The sequence below is a fragment of the Arvicanthis niloticus genome, chromosome 23 (genome assembly GCF_011762505.2).
Source record: "Arvicanthis niloticus isolate mArvNil1 chromosome 23, mArvNil1.pat.X, whole genome shotgun sequence".
Taxonomy (NCBI): domain Eukaryota; kingdom Metazoa; phylum Chordata; class Mammalia; order Rodentia; family Muridae; genus Arvicanthis; species Arvicanthis niloticus.
The window spans coordinates 43,062,934-43,078,691 of record NC_133430.1 but is presented as its reverse complement, the minus strand read 5'-3'; the positions used below and the strand labels follow the sequence as shown (position 1 = coordinate 43,078,691).

The window sequence follows — 15,758 nt, the reverse complement described above, 5'->3', positions numbered from 1 at the left end:
AATATAGACTTAAATAAATAAGAGGAAACAGATTAAGTACTGTCACATACAGATATAACATGACTTAACTATTTTGTAAGGTTACTTTGGAAAACATGTACAGAATGGATGAAAAGGAGCATCTAGAAGTTACGAAAACCAACAGGGGAAAATATATCATCCAACAGTTACAGAGAAACATGTCCTTTACCTATTACCACAGCAATGGATATATAGAGAGAAAATATTGCATCTGAGATCCTGCATAAGTCAAATAGCTATTATTTATTGCATAATTACAAGATATGGTTCAGTGTTCAAAACTTTTGATGAATCTGTGAAGAGTTTTCCGCAATTATGAAAAAAAATTATAAATCAACTTCACTTGTAGATTTGCTTGTTAACTCCAAGGATTAGCATAAGAAAAAATATATACCAGTTTTCATTCATTATTCATTATTTAAACTGAAAGTAAAAATACTTTTCACTATCTCTTTAAAATCAACTATTACTCAACAGTTTAAAATCTACATTAATCAAATGACCTATCTGAAACAAGTGGCATAAAGCATAAATATTTTTCCCATATACAGAGCTAGTTAGTTGGTGCCTTAAACAGAAAATGTTCTTTGTGCCACTTTGAAATTTATAAATCTTTAACATTCATTATTTCACTTTCAACCAAGGTCAGTCCACCAATAGTCAGACACTGGCCAACAGGATGGACTGATTACGGATTTTGAGTTCTCGCACTTTCTTTTAAATTTTTTTCTTTACCAACTTCATTTCCTAACCATAAGACTTAAACAGACAAAAACACATAGATTCCGAAAGAAAGAAAATCTTGAATTTCCCTTTGCATAAATGAGTTTTATTTTCTTTTTAAGAGTTCCTATGAAGTATTCATAAAATTCCTAATCACTCTATTAAACAAAAGTACATTGTTGTATAAAATAGTATTTTAAGTGCTCTGAGAAATTCAAAGGTAATTATAAAGCAAGTCCTTATCCTAAAAAGGTTCAGAGGATTTTTTAAATATATTTATAAATACTTAATTTTATTATGTTGAATATAAACATTATTGTTTAAAGAGATGTTCAGAAAACTGGAGAGATTTTTTTTTTGGGAATGGAAGGTAGAAGGTGGAAATAAAGGTTTTTATGGATGAAAAGTTACTCTTCAAAGATAAAGATGGAATTCGGAGGTTGAAAGAAACAAGCAGGGTAAAAAGTCTGGACATACAGGAGATATGCTGAACTCTTCAGTCTGATCAAAGACAGGTAATTTTGCTTTTAAATTGCTTATATTGATGTTAAGTTAGAAAAGTAAGAAGATGGTAAGTGACAGTCGATGAAAACCACTCACGTGTTTGACAACGGCAGATGATAGCGTTATGCTTAAAGAAGGTGAAGATGTGATTTATAGATAAGCCAAGACAAGAACTTCCATTGGGATGTCAGTACAAGACCCCATGTGAATGACTGAATCGGAAACACAGTAACATCACTAAAAATAGAAAAAGAAGTATTTCTAAAATCTGATAAAGTTTGATGCCTAGTTGAATTTAATTATAATAACAGAGAAAAGTTAAAATTATTGCTGATATTCTGAATCTTGACAAGAAGAATGGAGATAACCATCAGAGATATCAAAAGGAGAATTGAGTTTATTTCAGATATACTGGGTTTTAATGTCAAAAAGAAATCTTGATATAAAGAGCTTATCACTATCCAATCATAAATACAAGCCTGGAGTTTAGAAAAGGTTTCACAGCTCCCAGTTTCCACTTAAATCATTTTAATAGCATGCTAATCATCTTTCTGCATCTACCCTTGTTTTTTACACAGTGTTTTCTCTATATAGCAATCCACAGAATCTTAAAAAAACAAAAACAAAACTCTGCCAGATCATTTCAGTCGTTTGCTCAAAACTCTCCAGTGGCTTCCTACTTCATTTAGAAAAAAAACAAAAAACAAAAAAACTCCAAAGATTTTATTGGTCAAAGGGTCAAACATGATTTTCTTCCTTCCTACACTTCTGACTTATTTTTCTGCACTATTTTCCTTGCTCTCCATTTAAATCATACAATTTACCTGCTTTTCACTGAACACACCATGCATGTCACCATGTAAGACTTTTCCAATCTTTGCCTAGAATACTTTTTTCAGTAGCTACTACGCCCATCTCCTCATGCCTCTGTTCAAATGTCTTTCACTGATGTGCTCCCTAATGCCCTTGTAGCACAGCAACCATTTTCCTAAACCAAGTATTTCCTAATTTTCTTATTCTGGTTTATTTTCCTTCTCAGTGTTTAAAAGTTAACTCAAGCCAGGGCTGAGTCAGACCAATATGGAAGGATGACGTAAGAATTCCATTTCTAATAATACTATTTTCTTAGAAAACATAGGATTAGGGGTAAATGTCGAATGTTGTCCATGCCAACTGTGCTGCATAAGAATACACCTGAATTAGAGAAGCTATGAATTAGCATATAAGCATGACTAAAATGGAATAAATGTCTGATGGGAAACTCAAAGTGTAGCTTTTGTGTGTCAAGGTGACGTACATGTTCCATGTGTCTTGTCCATAGCAGCGTGACATGTTCAATGTGGATAAGGTAGCAAAAGAAATCTTATTTGGGTAACTGACAGGTCCTCAATGAGGCAAAAGACAGTGTATACACTGTTATCTCTTACTTCACATCCTTCTACAAAGTAAATATTTTAAAATTATAATATGAATCTTACTACCTCTTCAAGTCCATAAACTACTGTATTAATGTCAAATATATAATTAATATCATATACATTTATTTGTCTATCTTCTGTCTCTCCCAACAGAATACAAGCCCTATGAGGATTCTGAATTCTTGCCACTTTACTGTCACCAAAGTCAAAAGCAGTACCTGGAAACAAATGAAATACATACACATATACAAATATTGACTGAATTAACAAAGAATAAAAGAAGAAAGGCTACCCAATAAAAAGTATGTACCAAGATAAAACAATTTCCAAAAGAGTGGTAATAATTAACATTAAATTATTAAAAAGGACTAAATATGATTACAAAGGTAAGATAGCCATAACATTTGATAATTGAGAAGTCAGTAATATTAAAGAAAACAAGTATTGGCAGAGTTGTGAAAGATGGTCAATTTCTGAAAGAATGAAGAAGAAAGAGGGCAGGAGGAAAGGAAAGAACAGAGAGTGAGCACAGTTACTACTTTTTCTGTGTGACAAGATTGCAGTACTGTCTACTGAGTTAACAGCGTCTACAAGCAAATGTTCTTAAATAAATAAACTGAGTGCCCCAAAAATATCAAAGAAATTAATCAATCTACCTTTCTTTCAAACAAACTTTCCTACCACAGAGGAAAGTTAACATGTTTTACATGTACAAAACTTCAAAATACTTACCAATTCCTTGTTGTGATGAAGGAGGATTTAGATTTACTGCAGAGTAATGTTCATTAAACTGGAAAATAATTTCCATTAACTATTACTTGTGAAATCAAAAGAACAGTTTATGTAGCATTATATTTGACACTAGAGCCTGTACTTTTAGCATATAATATTAGGGTAGACATAACAGTAACTTTCTACATAGCATATTACAAGACTTTAAAAAAAAATCTCTCTTTGGGCTCAGGATGCAACTCAGTGGTAGAATCCTTGAGGTTCTTGGTTCAATCTCTAATATGAGATGAATAAATTTGTCATTTACTTATATTAAACCAAGGATTGATCTGAAAGGAGTGACTCAGTGGTAGAGTGCTTGTCTATACAGTACTCCTGAGGTCTAGGATTAAATTTTCAGCACTGCAATAAATAAATAAATAAATAAATAAATAAATAAATAAATAAATCCTATTAACTTGATTACAGCAATATATATTTGCACTTGGAGAATCACCCATTTACATTTCTTCTGAACATTTTATGGTTAATATTTTTGATTTAATTTATCTACTAAATTTTATTGGTATAATGTATAAGTTCCTAATTTATTCTTACAATTAATAGTTCCAAATTTATCACATTCTAAATTCTTTTTTATTCAGAGCTGAGGATCGAACCCTTATACCTTTCTCATACCATCTTGATTATACTTTAATTTATACAGTTTTATGAAATTAGTTATTAATGTGAGTGTACGTGCAGGTACAAATGTGCTATGGTGTGCATGTGGAGATCAGAGGACAACTTGTGGGGTGGTTTTCTCTATCCATTTCACCCACCCTATAGACTGTTTTAATGTGTAGAATGAGGATCTTTCACCAATCTACTTTATAGCACTTAGAATTTACAATTATGTCCTCTTAATTTCTAGTAGAGTTAGGTCATCTAGCTAGGAGTTGGTCAGTCTTGTCAATTATTTTCAAAGAATCAACTTTGGCTTTGTTCATTTTCTTTGTTGTTTTTCCAGTTCATTGATTTCTAGTCTTTATTATTTCTCCATTCACTCTGGATTTACTTTGTTATTCTTTTCATAAAGAAGTAAATGTCATTAATTTTAGAGTATTCTTTTCTATTAATTATTTATCTTATTACCTAAATATCTAACTACCACCTTTGCTCTGGCTGTGTTATCATTCTTCAATTTTGATAAGCTGAATTTTCATAAGTAATTTCAAAATCTTTTCTGATTTCTCTCATGACTATTCCCTTGACTCACAGCCTAAATGTTTAGGATTTTGCTAGATATTTTATTAACTTTTAACTGAATTATGTTGTTGTCAGAGAACACATTCTGATTCTAATACTTTTGTATTAATTAAGATTCATTAATAAGTTGTGTAGTGGTGGTGCATGCCTTTCATCCCAGCACTTGGGAAGCAGAGGCAGGTAGATCTCTGAGTTCAAGGCCAGCCTGGTCTACACAACAAGTTCCAGGACAGCCAGGACTACACAGATAAACCCTATATCAAAAAAAAAAAAAAAAAAAAAAAAAAAAAAGAAATGGCCTATCTTGTAATTATACCATTATCACTTGAAAACTTGCAGTTGTTGGATATGATCAATTTGACCAAAGAGATTAATTGTATCATAAAGATCTTACAGGGCATGTTTCTTATGTTGTTTAATTTTACCAACTGTTGAGAAAAGGGAGTATAAAACCTCTGTAGCTGAGTCTCTACTTATCCTCTCATGCAAATTTAATTAATTAACTCATTAGTTTTATTACTTGGAATTGAATCCAAGGCACTGTGAACACTAGGCAAATATTCCACCACTAAGCTCAATACACAGCTCTATGTTACACGTTTTAAAGCTGTTGCTAGACGTAAACCATATTTGTGAGTGTCATATCTTCCTTAGGAGTCGAGCTTTTAATTTTTATACATTATCTCTCATTTCTAACAACATCTTTATCCTAAAGGGTACCCCCAAGTGATAATATAGTCACTGTGGCTTTCTCAGACTTAGAATTTACATGAAATATAATTTTACATCTTTAACTTTCAACCTAATTTCAATTAGATTAAAATTAGATTACATTTACAAATTGCATTGAAAAGAAATCTACCTTCATAATATTTTCCTATGTAAATACTTCATGTATTTATGTTCCTAATAATTTTCAGTGGTTTTACAGTTTTCCTTATTCAAAATGTATGTGCTTCTTACCATAGTTATACATATTCAAGTTCATGTTACTATTGTAAAAGAGAATTGAGTTCTTTTGGTCTATTTTTCAAGTCTAGCACATTCCATTTAGAAATTACTTGCTTATAAAATAAATGTATATATAACAACAAAAGTTAAACATATTAAATACTATAAAATGTATGATACCGTATCTTCTATCAATAAATTCATACTTTTTCCAATATAATAAAACATTAAATACTATAAAATCTATGATACTGTATCTTCTATCAATAAATTCATACTTTTTCCAATGTAATATAACAAAAACTTAAGCCACATAAAATTCATAGGTATAGGTATTTAAATGAACAATAACAAGAAAATAAACTTATATTTTACTATATAGCATTAGTGAGTGATACTTCTGAAATGCTTTATGTGTATCAACTCATTTAATATTTATAAACTCTATGGCAGCCACTGTCATTATTTCTATTTTGCAGAGAAGGAATTGAATTATTTTCACAAATTTACATACACTCTACATTCCTGAGTATTAAATAGGATTCTGTGTCTAGTTTTAAATACTATACTTTATTGCACAATCCCACTAACATATAACTTAATATTGGGTTTAATTGCTTAACTAAGAAGTAAACAATTTATAATGATTTGCATCACTGAAAAGTAGAAACATCAGTAGAAATTCCTCAGAACTTTTAAAATTAACTAACAAAAGTATTACCATGTTCATATATATAGCTGAAAATACTAATATAACTTGATAATATTATGAATTAAATAAAAATATGTAGTTTATTTTTTAATTGAAAATGTGTAACATATTTATATAACCAAATTCATTTTAATCTATCTTTAACCACAATTTAGGTCATCTCTACCTTAAAGGTTTTGGTCTTGGATTTTTTTTTAAACTTTCATTTGATTTGATTTGGGTGCTGGAAATCAAGCTCAGGACCCCATGAATGGTAGGCAAGCCCTCTATCACTATGTGAGCCATATCCCAGCCAAGATTTTCTCTTAAGATTTGTATTTATTTGTATTTGTGTGTGTGTGTGTGTGTGTGTGTGTGTGTGTGTGTGTAGATGCTCTTGGAGGCTAGAGGCTGGAATACTGTTGGATACTCTGGAACTGAAGAATCACTAGAAACTGAACTCAGGGCCTCTGAAAGGCAGCAAGTAATCCTAGCTGCTGAATCATCTCTCTGGTCTCAAGATTTTCTTTTAACAAAAATTATGAATCTTGGTCATTTGAAGTTAAAATTGAAAAGGTCACAGGGAACTTTACTATATTATCAATACTCAGGACTTTTCTTCTACATTGGAGGTGGGAACCATACCTCAAGGACACTAGTCAAGCGCTGTACCACTGAGTTACATCCATAGTTTTTTTTTTTTCAAAGTTGCCCCTGTAGTCTCTCCAAAGAAAATTTGGTACTAAAGAACTACAATTGCCTAAAGCTCCAATGTATAATCTTTAGAAATAAAAATTTGGTTCTTGTTTTACCTGATCTGATGAGATTTCTGAATCAGATACAGAAGAATCAAATAAATTTAGTCCAGGTGATTTACAGGTATAACTCATAAGAAATGAAAATCCAGGAGAATCCTTTTGTTTATGTCCTTCAGATGTTGCATTTTTAGTTCTGTTAAGAAAGATTTAAAAATCATCAAAATGTTATAAATGTATTATTAAACAATGCAGACTGGGAAGCACCAAAAGCAATGGCATACAGGTAGGAATCTGCAAATGTAGGTCTTAAGGTGACAAATTTATGAAGAAAGGACATTTGGGTGAAGAATATAAAAACAACTTTGGGGATAATAATTGTGAATACTTACTAAGACTATATTGTCAGGCACTATTCTAGATACTTAGATAAGTGTAATTTATTACTCTTCATAATCCAGTAAAACGAAGCACTGTTAATATCATTTTCATTTACAACAAATACTTTTGAAGTTTAGCAATGTTAAGAGATTTGATTAAAACAATAGCAAGTGACGCTGAAATTCAGATGCAGCAATTCACACCGAAAATCCCAGCTCTCAGCTCTGACACTGTCTTCAGGACCTTGAAAACTACTCATAAGACATGTTTTAATGAGAAGTCAGACATTACACAGAGGATTAAGAAAAGATAAACTATAAATGATCTGGAATAAGAAGACAAGATAATATATAATATAGAGCCAGAGTAGTCTAACTTTAAAATCTCAACTTTAGGCCATGAAGGGGTGGTAAACATCTTTGATCCCAGCACTTGAGAGGCAGAGGCAGGTGGATCTCTGAGTTCAAGGTCAGCAGAGTGAGTTTCAAGACAACTAGGGCTACACAAAGAAACCCTGCCTTGGAAAAAAATAAAATAAAACAAACAAACAAAAAATTCATCTTTAACACTGTTTGGATTGTGTCTTGTCATCTATACGATAAAAAGTATAGTGTAGCAATGATTCATAAAGTTGATATTAATGTAAAAAGATTATAGCATAAAGTGCCCAACAGCCGCTTGTACACAGGGCTCTATAAAGTGGTTTTTTGCTTTTGTTTTGTTTTGTTTTTTTTTCCTATGGATGAAGAGTAGGTCCTTAGGTCAGAGTGTGCACGGAGCATGAGCGAGACCTTAGATTCATTCCCTAGCCCCACTAACCCATAGACAAACATGTATAGCTAATATGTCATCCTGACAATACTGCCACAGCTATCCCAATAATCATAAATGAACTTACAGATCATGTTATCATCCAAAGAATGATCAACATTCATTTTCAATTCTAGGATTTGATGATAAATTCTATTTTGAATACTTTTTTCTTGAGTCAAATGCATGACATTCAAACATTAAATTTTATTAGTCATTTAAATATAGGAGTAGAACACAGGTGAGAGATAGCTGATAAAGCAAAATCTGATTTATGTCTTAGAAGAACTCAGGGCTTGGTGTTAAGGAACAGACTGAATGGAACCCAAAGGTTAAATACAGCACTACTTTCTTGGCTACAAACCCTAAACCAGTGTTTTCAATGTTGTATATTTATATTGAAGACATTTAGTTTTAAGAACCTGGGAACTCTTGCTTCAGACACTACACATATGGAGACTGACCGCTGAAACATTACTCCATCAGTAGTCTATAACTATGATATGTGACAGTAGTTCTTGAGCTTGAATTTAATTTTTCCACATCTTTTATCCTTTGTAAAATCTTAAGCCTCTATATTGTCACACTGGATACTCAGGCTTTTTATCATCTTCACTTTAACAACAAACCCCAACCATCCAAAAGACAGACAAACAAACAAAAAACAGGGGATAGAGTCTTTAGTAATTATTACTATAAATTACTTATATAACTCAATATATAAATAAATAAATAGATAAATTAGAATTATTAATAGAAATCATACATTTCAAAGAAGGGGCTTTTAGGGAACTGCATTTTCTCTACAGATTCAGGCGTCTTCAGAGTTTCAAAAGTTCTTAGAAATAAAGGAGTTTCAGGAGTTCGTGGGAAATCCTCAGCTCTTTCCTCTTCAACACTATTATTTTCTATTGACTTTCCAAAGTGTTCTATGTATAGGGCCTGTAAATGAAAAGTAACAGAAAAATGTTAACAATGACTGTTACTTAAAAGAACACACATATACCGCATAAGGTAGAATGTACCACATTATTCTGTTATCACTTCACAGATAAGTAAAATTAGAACTGGTGAAGTGATCTCTCTCTCTCTCTCTCTCTCTCTCTCTCTCTCTCTCTCTCTCTCTCTCTCTCTCTGTGTGTGGTGTGTGTGTGTGTGTGTATGTGTGTGTGTGTGATATCACATGTATATGTCACATATATCCATATATATGATGGACCTGTTTAGAAATAGTTATCTGGGGAGACTCCACCACTCATTATCAGGATACCAGCAGTCCAGTCCAATAGCAAACACCAAACATGAATCAATAGTGGTGGCACAATCCAGCAGAAACAGTGAGGCTCTGCCTTATCGACACAAGTCAGGTCCACAACCCCTTGTCCTATTAACCATTTTTCTTCCCTACACTTGGTCAGTGGGCTAGAAGAGATGTTAGAGCCTTTAAGACCCCCTAAATAAAGTAGGCTTTGGAAAATCTAAGCCTACGGAGGTGTCTGACTCCATTATGAACTTCTTTTATGATGTGTGCCCAAAGCAATGGGACCAACTAAGAACTCTCAGACTATGAACTGTAATAAATCTTTTTTTCATAAGTTATTTCAGATAATTATGTCTAAGTGAATAATAATAGACAATTGCCTACTTTTTGCCATTATAATTTTATACTAGTTTATTTCTAAAGATTGAGAACCTAAATACTAACTTTTCCTTTGTCTTATTTCTGCAACACACTCAACGCACACACCACACATACACACTCACTACACACAGATGCACAGAGAGAGAGAGGAAGAGAGAGGGGAAGAAAGGTGGGGAGAAAGAGAGAGACTTATCATGTATGATTATGCCAAATCCTACTACAGAAACAATTTGGGTCTGTGTAAAAGAATGATACCGTGCTCATTACCTGTATTTCCTTTACAGTACTTAGTAACTTACTACACTACTAACTAGTAACTAAGTACACTCTTAGTAACTTCTCATCTTAACCCTTGGTAGCTTAGCTTGCATCTGTCATCATTAAAGTTTTCCACTATACAAAGTGATTATCAAGATACTTTCATATCCACTGGTCTTGAATTGCCATAGCAAATCATTAAATCTTGCCAAACAGATTTATTTTCTTCAATCATGAGTTGGTTTTGATCTTAATATGTATCATCAGTTATGAGTGACATCTGTTGACATTTGTTCATATAAACTTTTTAGATTATTTTTTAATCTGAAAAAATATTTCTAACTTCCTATAACCTGAGTTTCAAGCTAATAACATCTTACATAAGTAATCTTCATTGTAATAAATCTAAAATTTAAATGAACACTGAATTTTTTAAAATTAGGATGCTCTGCTTAGACACTAAAGATCTAACGTTTGACTTACCTGTGCGCTACATCTTGACTCTTTTGCTTGTCCTACTGTCTTTTTATCTCCACGTTCAGTATCTATTTGTTATATGGGATTTAACAAAGTCATTAGTTTCATTTGTATGATCTCATGAAATTAAATAATTTGCTTCAACTGTATAAAGCATTTTGTAAATATCTATTTTAAAATGGCAAGTTCATATGGTTTTACCCAATACATACACGTAAGAGCACAAAATATAATAGTTAACAGTTTAACTAAAGGACATTCATGTAACCATCATCTAGGTAAAGAAACATCATGAACATTCCAAAAGGTCCTGTGTCCCATATCCTCTTCTTCAAAGGTAATCCCTATCCTGACTTCAGTGATAACAATTTCCTAGTATGTTTTATCACCTAAATATCTTTCTTTTCTGCTTTAAAATGCCATACTAAAATTATACATTTTATTTCTCCCCTTCTGTTTAGCATGTTTGTGTGATTCCTCCGTATCACTATATATAGATAGTTTTCTCATTACCTGTATAAATACTCCATATATCCAGCATTGTACAACAGATGGGCATTGGAAACAATGTAATATCCCATATTTATTTGCATTTCTCTAGACATATATCTAAGGTGGAATATTGAGATACAGAGTATGTGTATCTCCCAATATCAGGTATCAAACTTTTCTAAAATGGCTGTACCAATTTTGGCTGACATAACTAACCATTGTAAAAAATAATGAAATCTCAGCTTATATCACTAGTTTATGAGAGCCCCTATTGGTCAACATTCTCATAAATATTAATACTGGTAGACGTTTTAGATTTGCTAATCTGGTAGATGTAACAGTACCTTAGTGTAGCTTCACACTTTCATAATCTGCTAAGCATAATTTCATGCTTATCTGCCAGAAAAGTTTCTTTTGAAATGTCAGTTCACATATTTTTACTTTTCAAGCTCTAAATTATTAAACTTTTCCTGTATGTATGTGTGCATATTCATGTGTGTGTGTGAACACATGTGGAAGTCAGAAGACAGTGCTGACTGCCAATCACTGCCTTTCGTCTTGTTTGCAGCTACCTACATCAGGCTAGCTGGACTGCCAATTTCCAGGGATTGTCCTGCCACCATTGGTTATCTCACTATGGCACCTCTAAATTTACAGACCTCTAAATTTACTACTGTGCCAGGCTTTATGTGAGTTTTAGAGATCTGAACGGAGGTCTTCACACTTGCATACCAAGTGCTTTACCTACTAGACCACCTGCCACATCTCTATTCTGAAATATTCTAAGTGAGTTGTCTGCTTTTATGTACTTGATTTGTAAAGGTTTTTTTTTTTTTTTTTTTTTTTTTTACATTTTTGAACTACTCTTTGAGCAATTTTATATATACATACAAATATATTCTTTTGCTTTGTGACTTATTTTCTTCTTTTTATTATATCCTTTTTTAGATATTTATTTTACATATGTTTTGCCTGCATGTATGTCTGTCCACTTACTGTGTGCAGTGCACACAGAGTCCAGGTAGGGGTGTTAGATCCTCTGAACCTGGAGTTAAACATGGTTCTTCGTGGCCATGTAGTGCTGGGAACCAAACCCAGATCCTCTGCAAGAAGACATGCTCTTTAACTTCTGAGCTATCTCTATGGTCTTCTTTTTACTGCATCTCCGAATATCAACATTTATTTATTTTAATATAGCAAATCATCAATTTTTTATTAATTGGGCTTTTAAAAAATCTTTTCCTTGAAAGCTGGAGAGGGGGCTGGTGAGGTGGCTCAGTGGTTAAGAGCACTGACTGCTCTTCTGGAGGTCCTGAGTTCAAATCCCAGCAACCACATGGTGGCTCACAACCATCTGTAATGAAATCTGATGCCCTCTTCGGAGGTGCCTGAAGACAGCTACAGTGTACTTACATATAATAAATAAATAAATAAATAAATAAATAAATAAATAAACCTTTAAATAAAAAAGAAAGCTGGAGAGATGACTCAATGGATTAAGAGTGACTATTACTCTTTTTATAAGTTTCTATTGGTTATTTTATTTATTTACATTTCAAGTGTTATCCCCCTTCCTGGTTTCCCCTCCACAAGCCCCTATCCCATCCCTTCCCCACCCCTGCTTCTATGAGGGTGCCCCCCCAACTCCCGTCTCACCACCCTAGAATTCCCCTACACTGGGGCATCAAGCCTTCACAGGACCAAGGGCCTGTCCTCCCACTGATGCCGGACAAGGTCATCCTCTGCTACATATGCAGCTATTACTCTTGCAGAGGTCATGGATTTGGTTTCCAGCACACATTTGAGGCAGCTCACTCACAACTGCCTGCAACTCCAGCTCCAGGTGATCCAACACCTTCTTCTGGCCTCTACTGGCACCTGTACTCTTGTTTCTCTCTCTCTCTCTCTCTCTCTCTCTCTCTCTCTCTCTCTCTCTCTCTCTCTCTTTCTCTCTCTCTCACACACACACAAACACACACACAACTAAAAATAAATCATAAGGTAAATAAAATAAATCTTTAAAAATCAAAAATGTCTCTCTTGAAGTCACACATCTATTTCCTGAAAGCTTTGTACACTTTGCTTCTTGCATTAAATCACACCTATTATTTTTTTATCACATACTAATTCCCTCAACATATAGGTTTAGAGATTGTTGAAAGTCTTTGTTTTTTTTTCTAAAATAATTACATGTCTTCTTGAGCACAGAGCCTCATTACACATGCTCAGCACAAGTAGGGCTATGCCAGTTGTAAGTATTTCCCAACATCTCTATGTCAAGGGTGCATTGTTCTAGGAGATTAGCTATTCCTCCTTGTTTAATACAATCAGCTTAGCTTATGAAGAGGATTATAAACAGCTGCAGTAGATCACATGCACTGGAAAGGCATTTTTTTTTCTCTTAGAAGAAAGAAAAAAAGAGTATTCAGATGTATAGTATATACATATTTCAGTTTATCCATATGAAAAGTACGAAAAATAGGCTGATAGACTATAACTATTCTGAAAATGTATATATCTACAAATATTTTAGAGATATATTTTTATTTATGTGTATGTATCTATTATGTGAATGTATGTCCCATGTGTGCCAGCCTGAGAAAGACAGAAGAGAGAAACAGGTCCCCTGGAAGTTGAATTACAAATGGCTTTAAAGTTGTCATTGTGGGTACTGCAAACTGAACTTGAGTCCTCTGGAAGAGCTGATGTACTCTTAACCACTGAGACATCTTTCCAGCCCCAATTTAAAAAATTGTATGATTTCCAAATAATTCATTGTACAACTTCAAAAAGTCAAAAGGTGAAGACTTTTATATAGCATGATACAGGGTATAATGTGACTCATTAATAGGCCAACAGTATATATCTATGGCTATGATATACGTGTGTGTGCTTATGCATATCCACAAATAGATAGTTAAAAAGATACGTATATCCCATTGTTTTCCAGTGTCAACATTTTGTTGACCTTGTGAAAATAAATTCATACATATCTCCAATGACTTTTCTATGATGTTCAGTTAAAGAAAATATTCAATTGAAAATATTCAAATTTAATATAAGAAAATATAAAAGCATTATGTATAGTTTCAAAAATGGAAACAAAAAGATATTAAATGTAAGAAAACAGCTGATATCTACTACATTCATTCAATGAAATACTATGTAGTCATTGCAAATAAAGTTAATGATATGAAAAAAGCCTCATGTCATTTTTCATTTGTAATGACAGTATGTAGTCAAACTGGGAAATGGGATTGAATTACATATATTGTATAATTCAAATGGGGGATAGAGAACAGAATGTACACATGTATTAAAAAACTAAGAGACTATACACAGACTGCACTATTTCAGTTATGTCTGGTTAGTTACATTTTTGTTTCCTTTATATTTTTTCTTTGTTTCCCAAATTTTTCTATTAGGAAATGTATTTATTTTATTTTCTGATAAAATGTATTATTAAACCACATATATACTTCCATTAGAGTTTAAAACATCCAAATAATTTATTTAGTATTAAAACTTACATAATTTATTAATTAGAAAAATATAAGCAGCAAATACCTATATGTTTCTTTTTCAATCCATTGACTGTAATTTGGTTGATTCAATCTAAAACACAATAAATATAATTTTTATTACTTGAGAGTCAATATTTACAAAATACCTCAGAGATGAAAATGTTTCTTTTCTTTTGGGGAAAGTAGTGCTAGAAACTGAAAGCAGACAAACACACTAGCACTGAGTTATATCCCAACACTTTTGGCATTTTTATATTTTAAAAATTACCTGAATTGTGTAAAACCTTGTGAACTTTTAAACAGCTGGAACATGTGAAGATTTTGAATTACTATCCATACCAGAGTCATAAAATATCTGGAAAAATTAAACACTAGATTGACTATATAAATAATAATCATGTATCATAACTACACTGGGATCTCTAATTATATTAGCATTTCATTCCCATAATCACCCGCATTATCACTACCTACAACTACATACATTAACTGTAATATCTACAAAGGAAACATAAGGGCAATTAAACGGAGAAGCAAAAAGGTTTAGGATTCTTAAATAATTGGGATGTTTTAGGTAAGTATGGTAACTATTTTGTGGTAGTAATTTTCATTTAAGGTAAACTTTAAAATTTTGAACTTATCCATATTCACTAATCAAATGAGTACTAATGTTTTCTTTATCATTGATCTGATTTCTATGTTTTATAAAAAATAAATGAGGTGATACAAATATTCTGGAATCTGGCAGTTATGACAGTTATGCAACCTGTATACTAAAAATTATTGAACTTACACTTTCAGGTACCAAATTTTGTAGTAGAATTATGTATAAGAATGCCTCAAAGAAATATATTTTACTTTTTGAGAAAAAAGTGAATGAGTTTTCAATAGCTGCAGTCTTCTTGGGGGGGGGGGGAGGGTCACAGAGAAGGCTCAGCAGATAAAAGCACTGGTTGCCAAACCTGATGACTTGAGTTTGATCCCTGGAACTCACCCACAGGATGGAAGGCAGAACTGATTCCTGAAGGCCAACCTCTGATCTCCACATGTGTCAAGGCACACACCACTCATGGCAAATATCACATACATACATAGGGCTGGAAATTGTGTCAGCAGTTAAGAATAACCTGG

The 15,758-nt window shown here is 32.6% G+C and overlaps 1 protein-coding gene across 1 annotated transcript in view; it reads right to left on the bottom strand.

The window, feature by feature from the left end:
* The window catches only part of C23H14orf39 (chromosome 23 C14orf39 homolog), a 45,784-nt gene that overhangs the window by 2,647 nt on the left and 27,379 nt on the right, over window positions 1–15,758 (bottom strand). Inside the window, 7 exon segments of the mRNA XM_076920886.1 lie at window positions 3,399–3,456; window positions 7,101–7,239; window positions 9,001–9,176; window positions 10,618–10,688; window positions 14,681–14,718; window positions 14,896–14,924; window positions 14,926–14,982. Coding sequence (XP_076777001.1) covers window positions 3,399–3,456; window positions 7,101–7,239; window positions 9,001–9,176; window positions 10,618–10,688; window positions 14,681–14,718; window positions 14,896–14,924; window positions 14,926–14,982 — 568 coding nt within the window.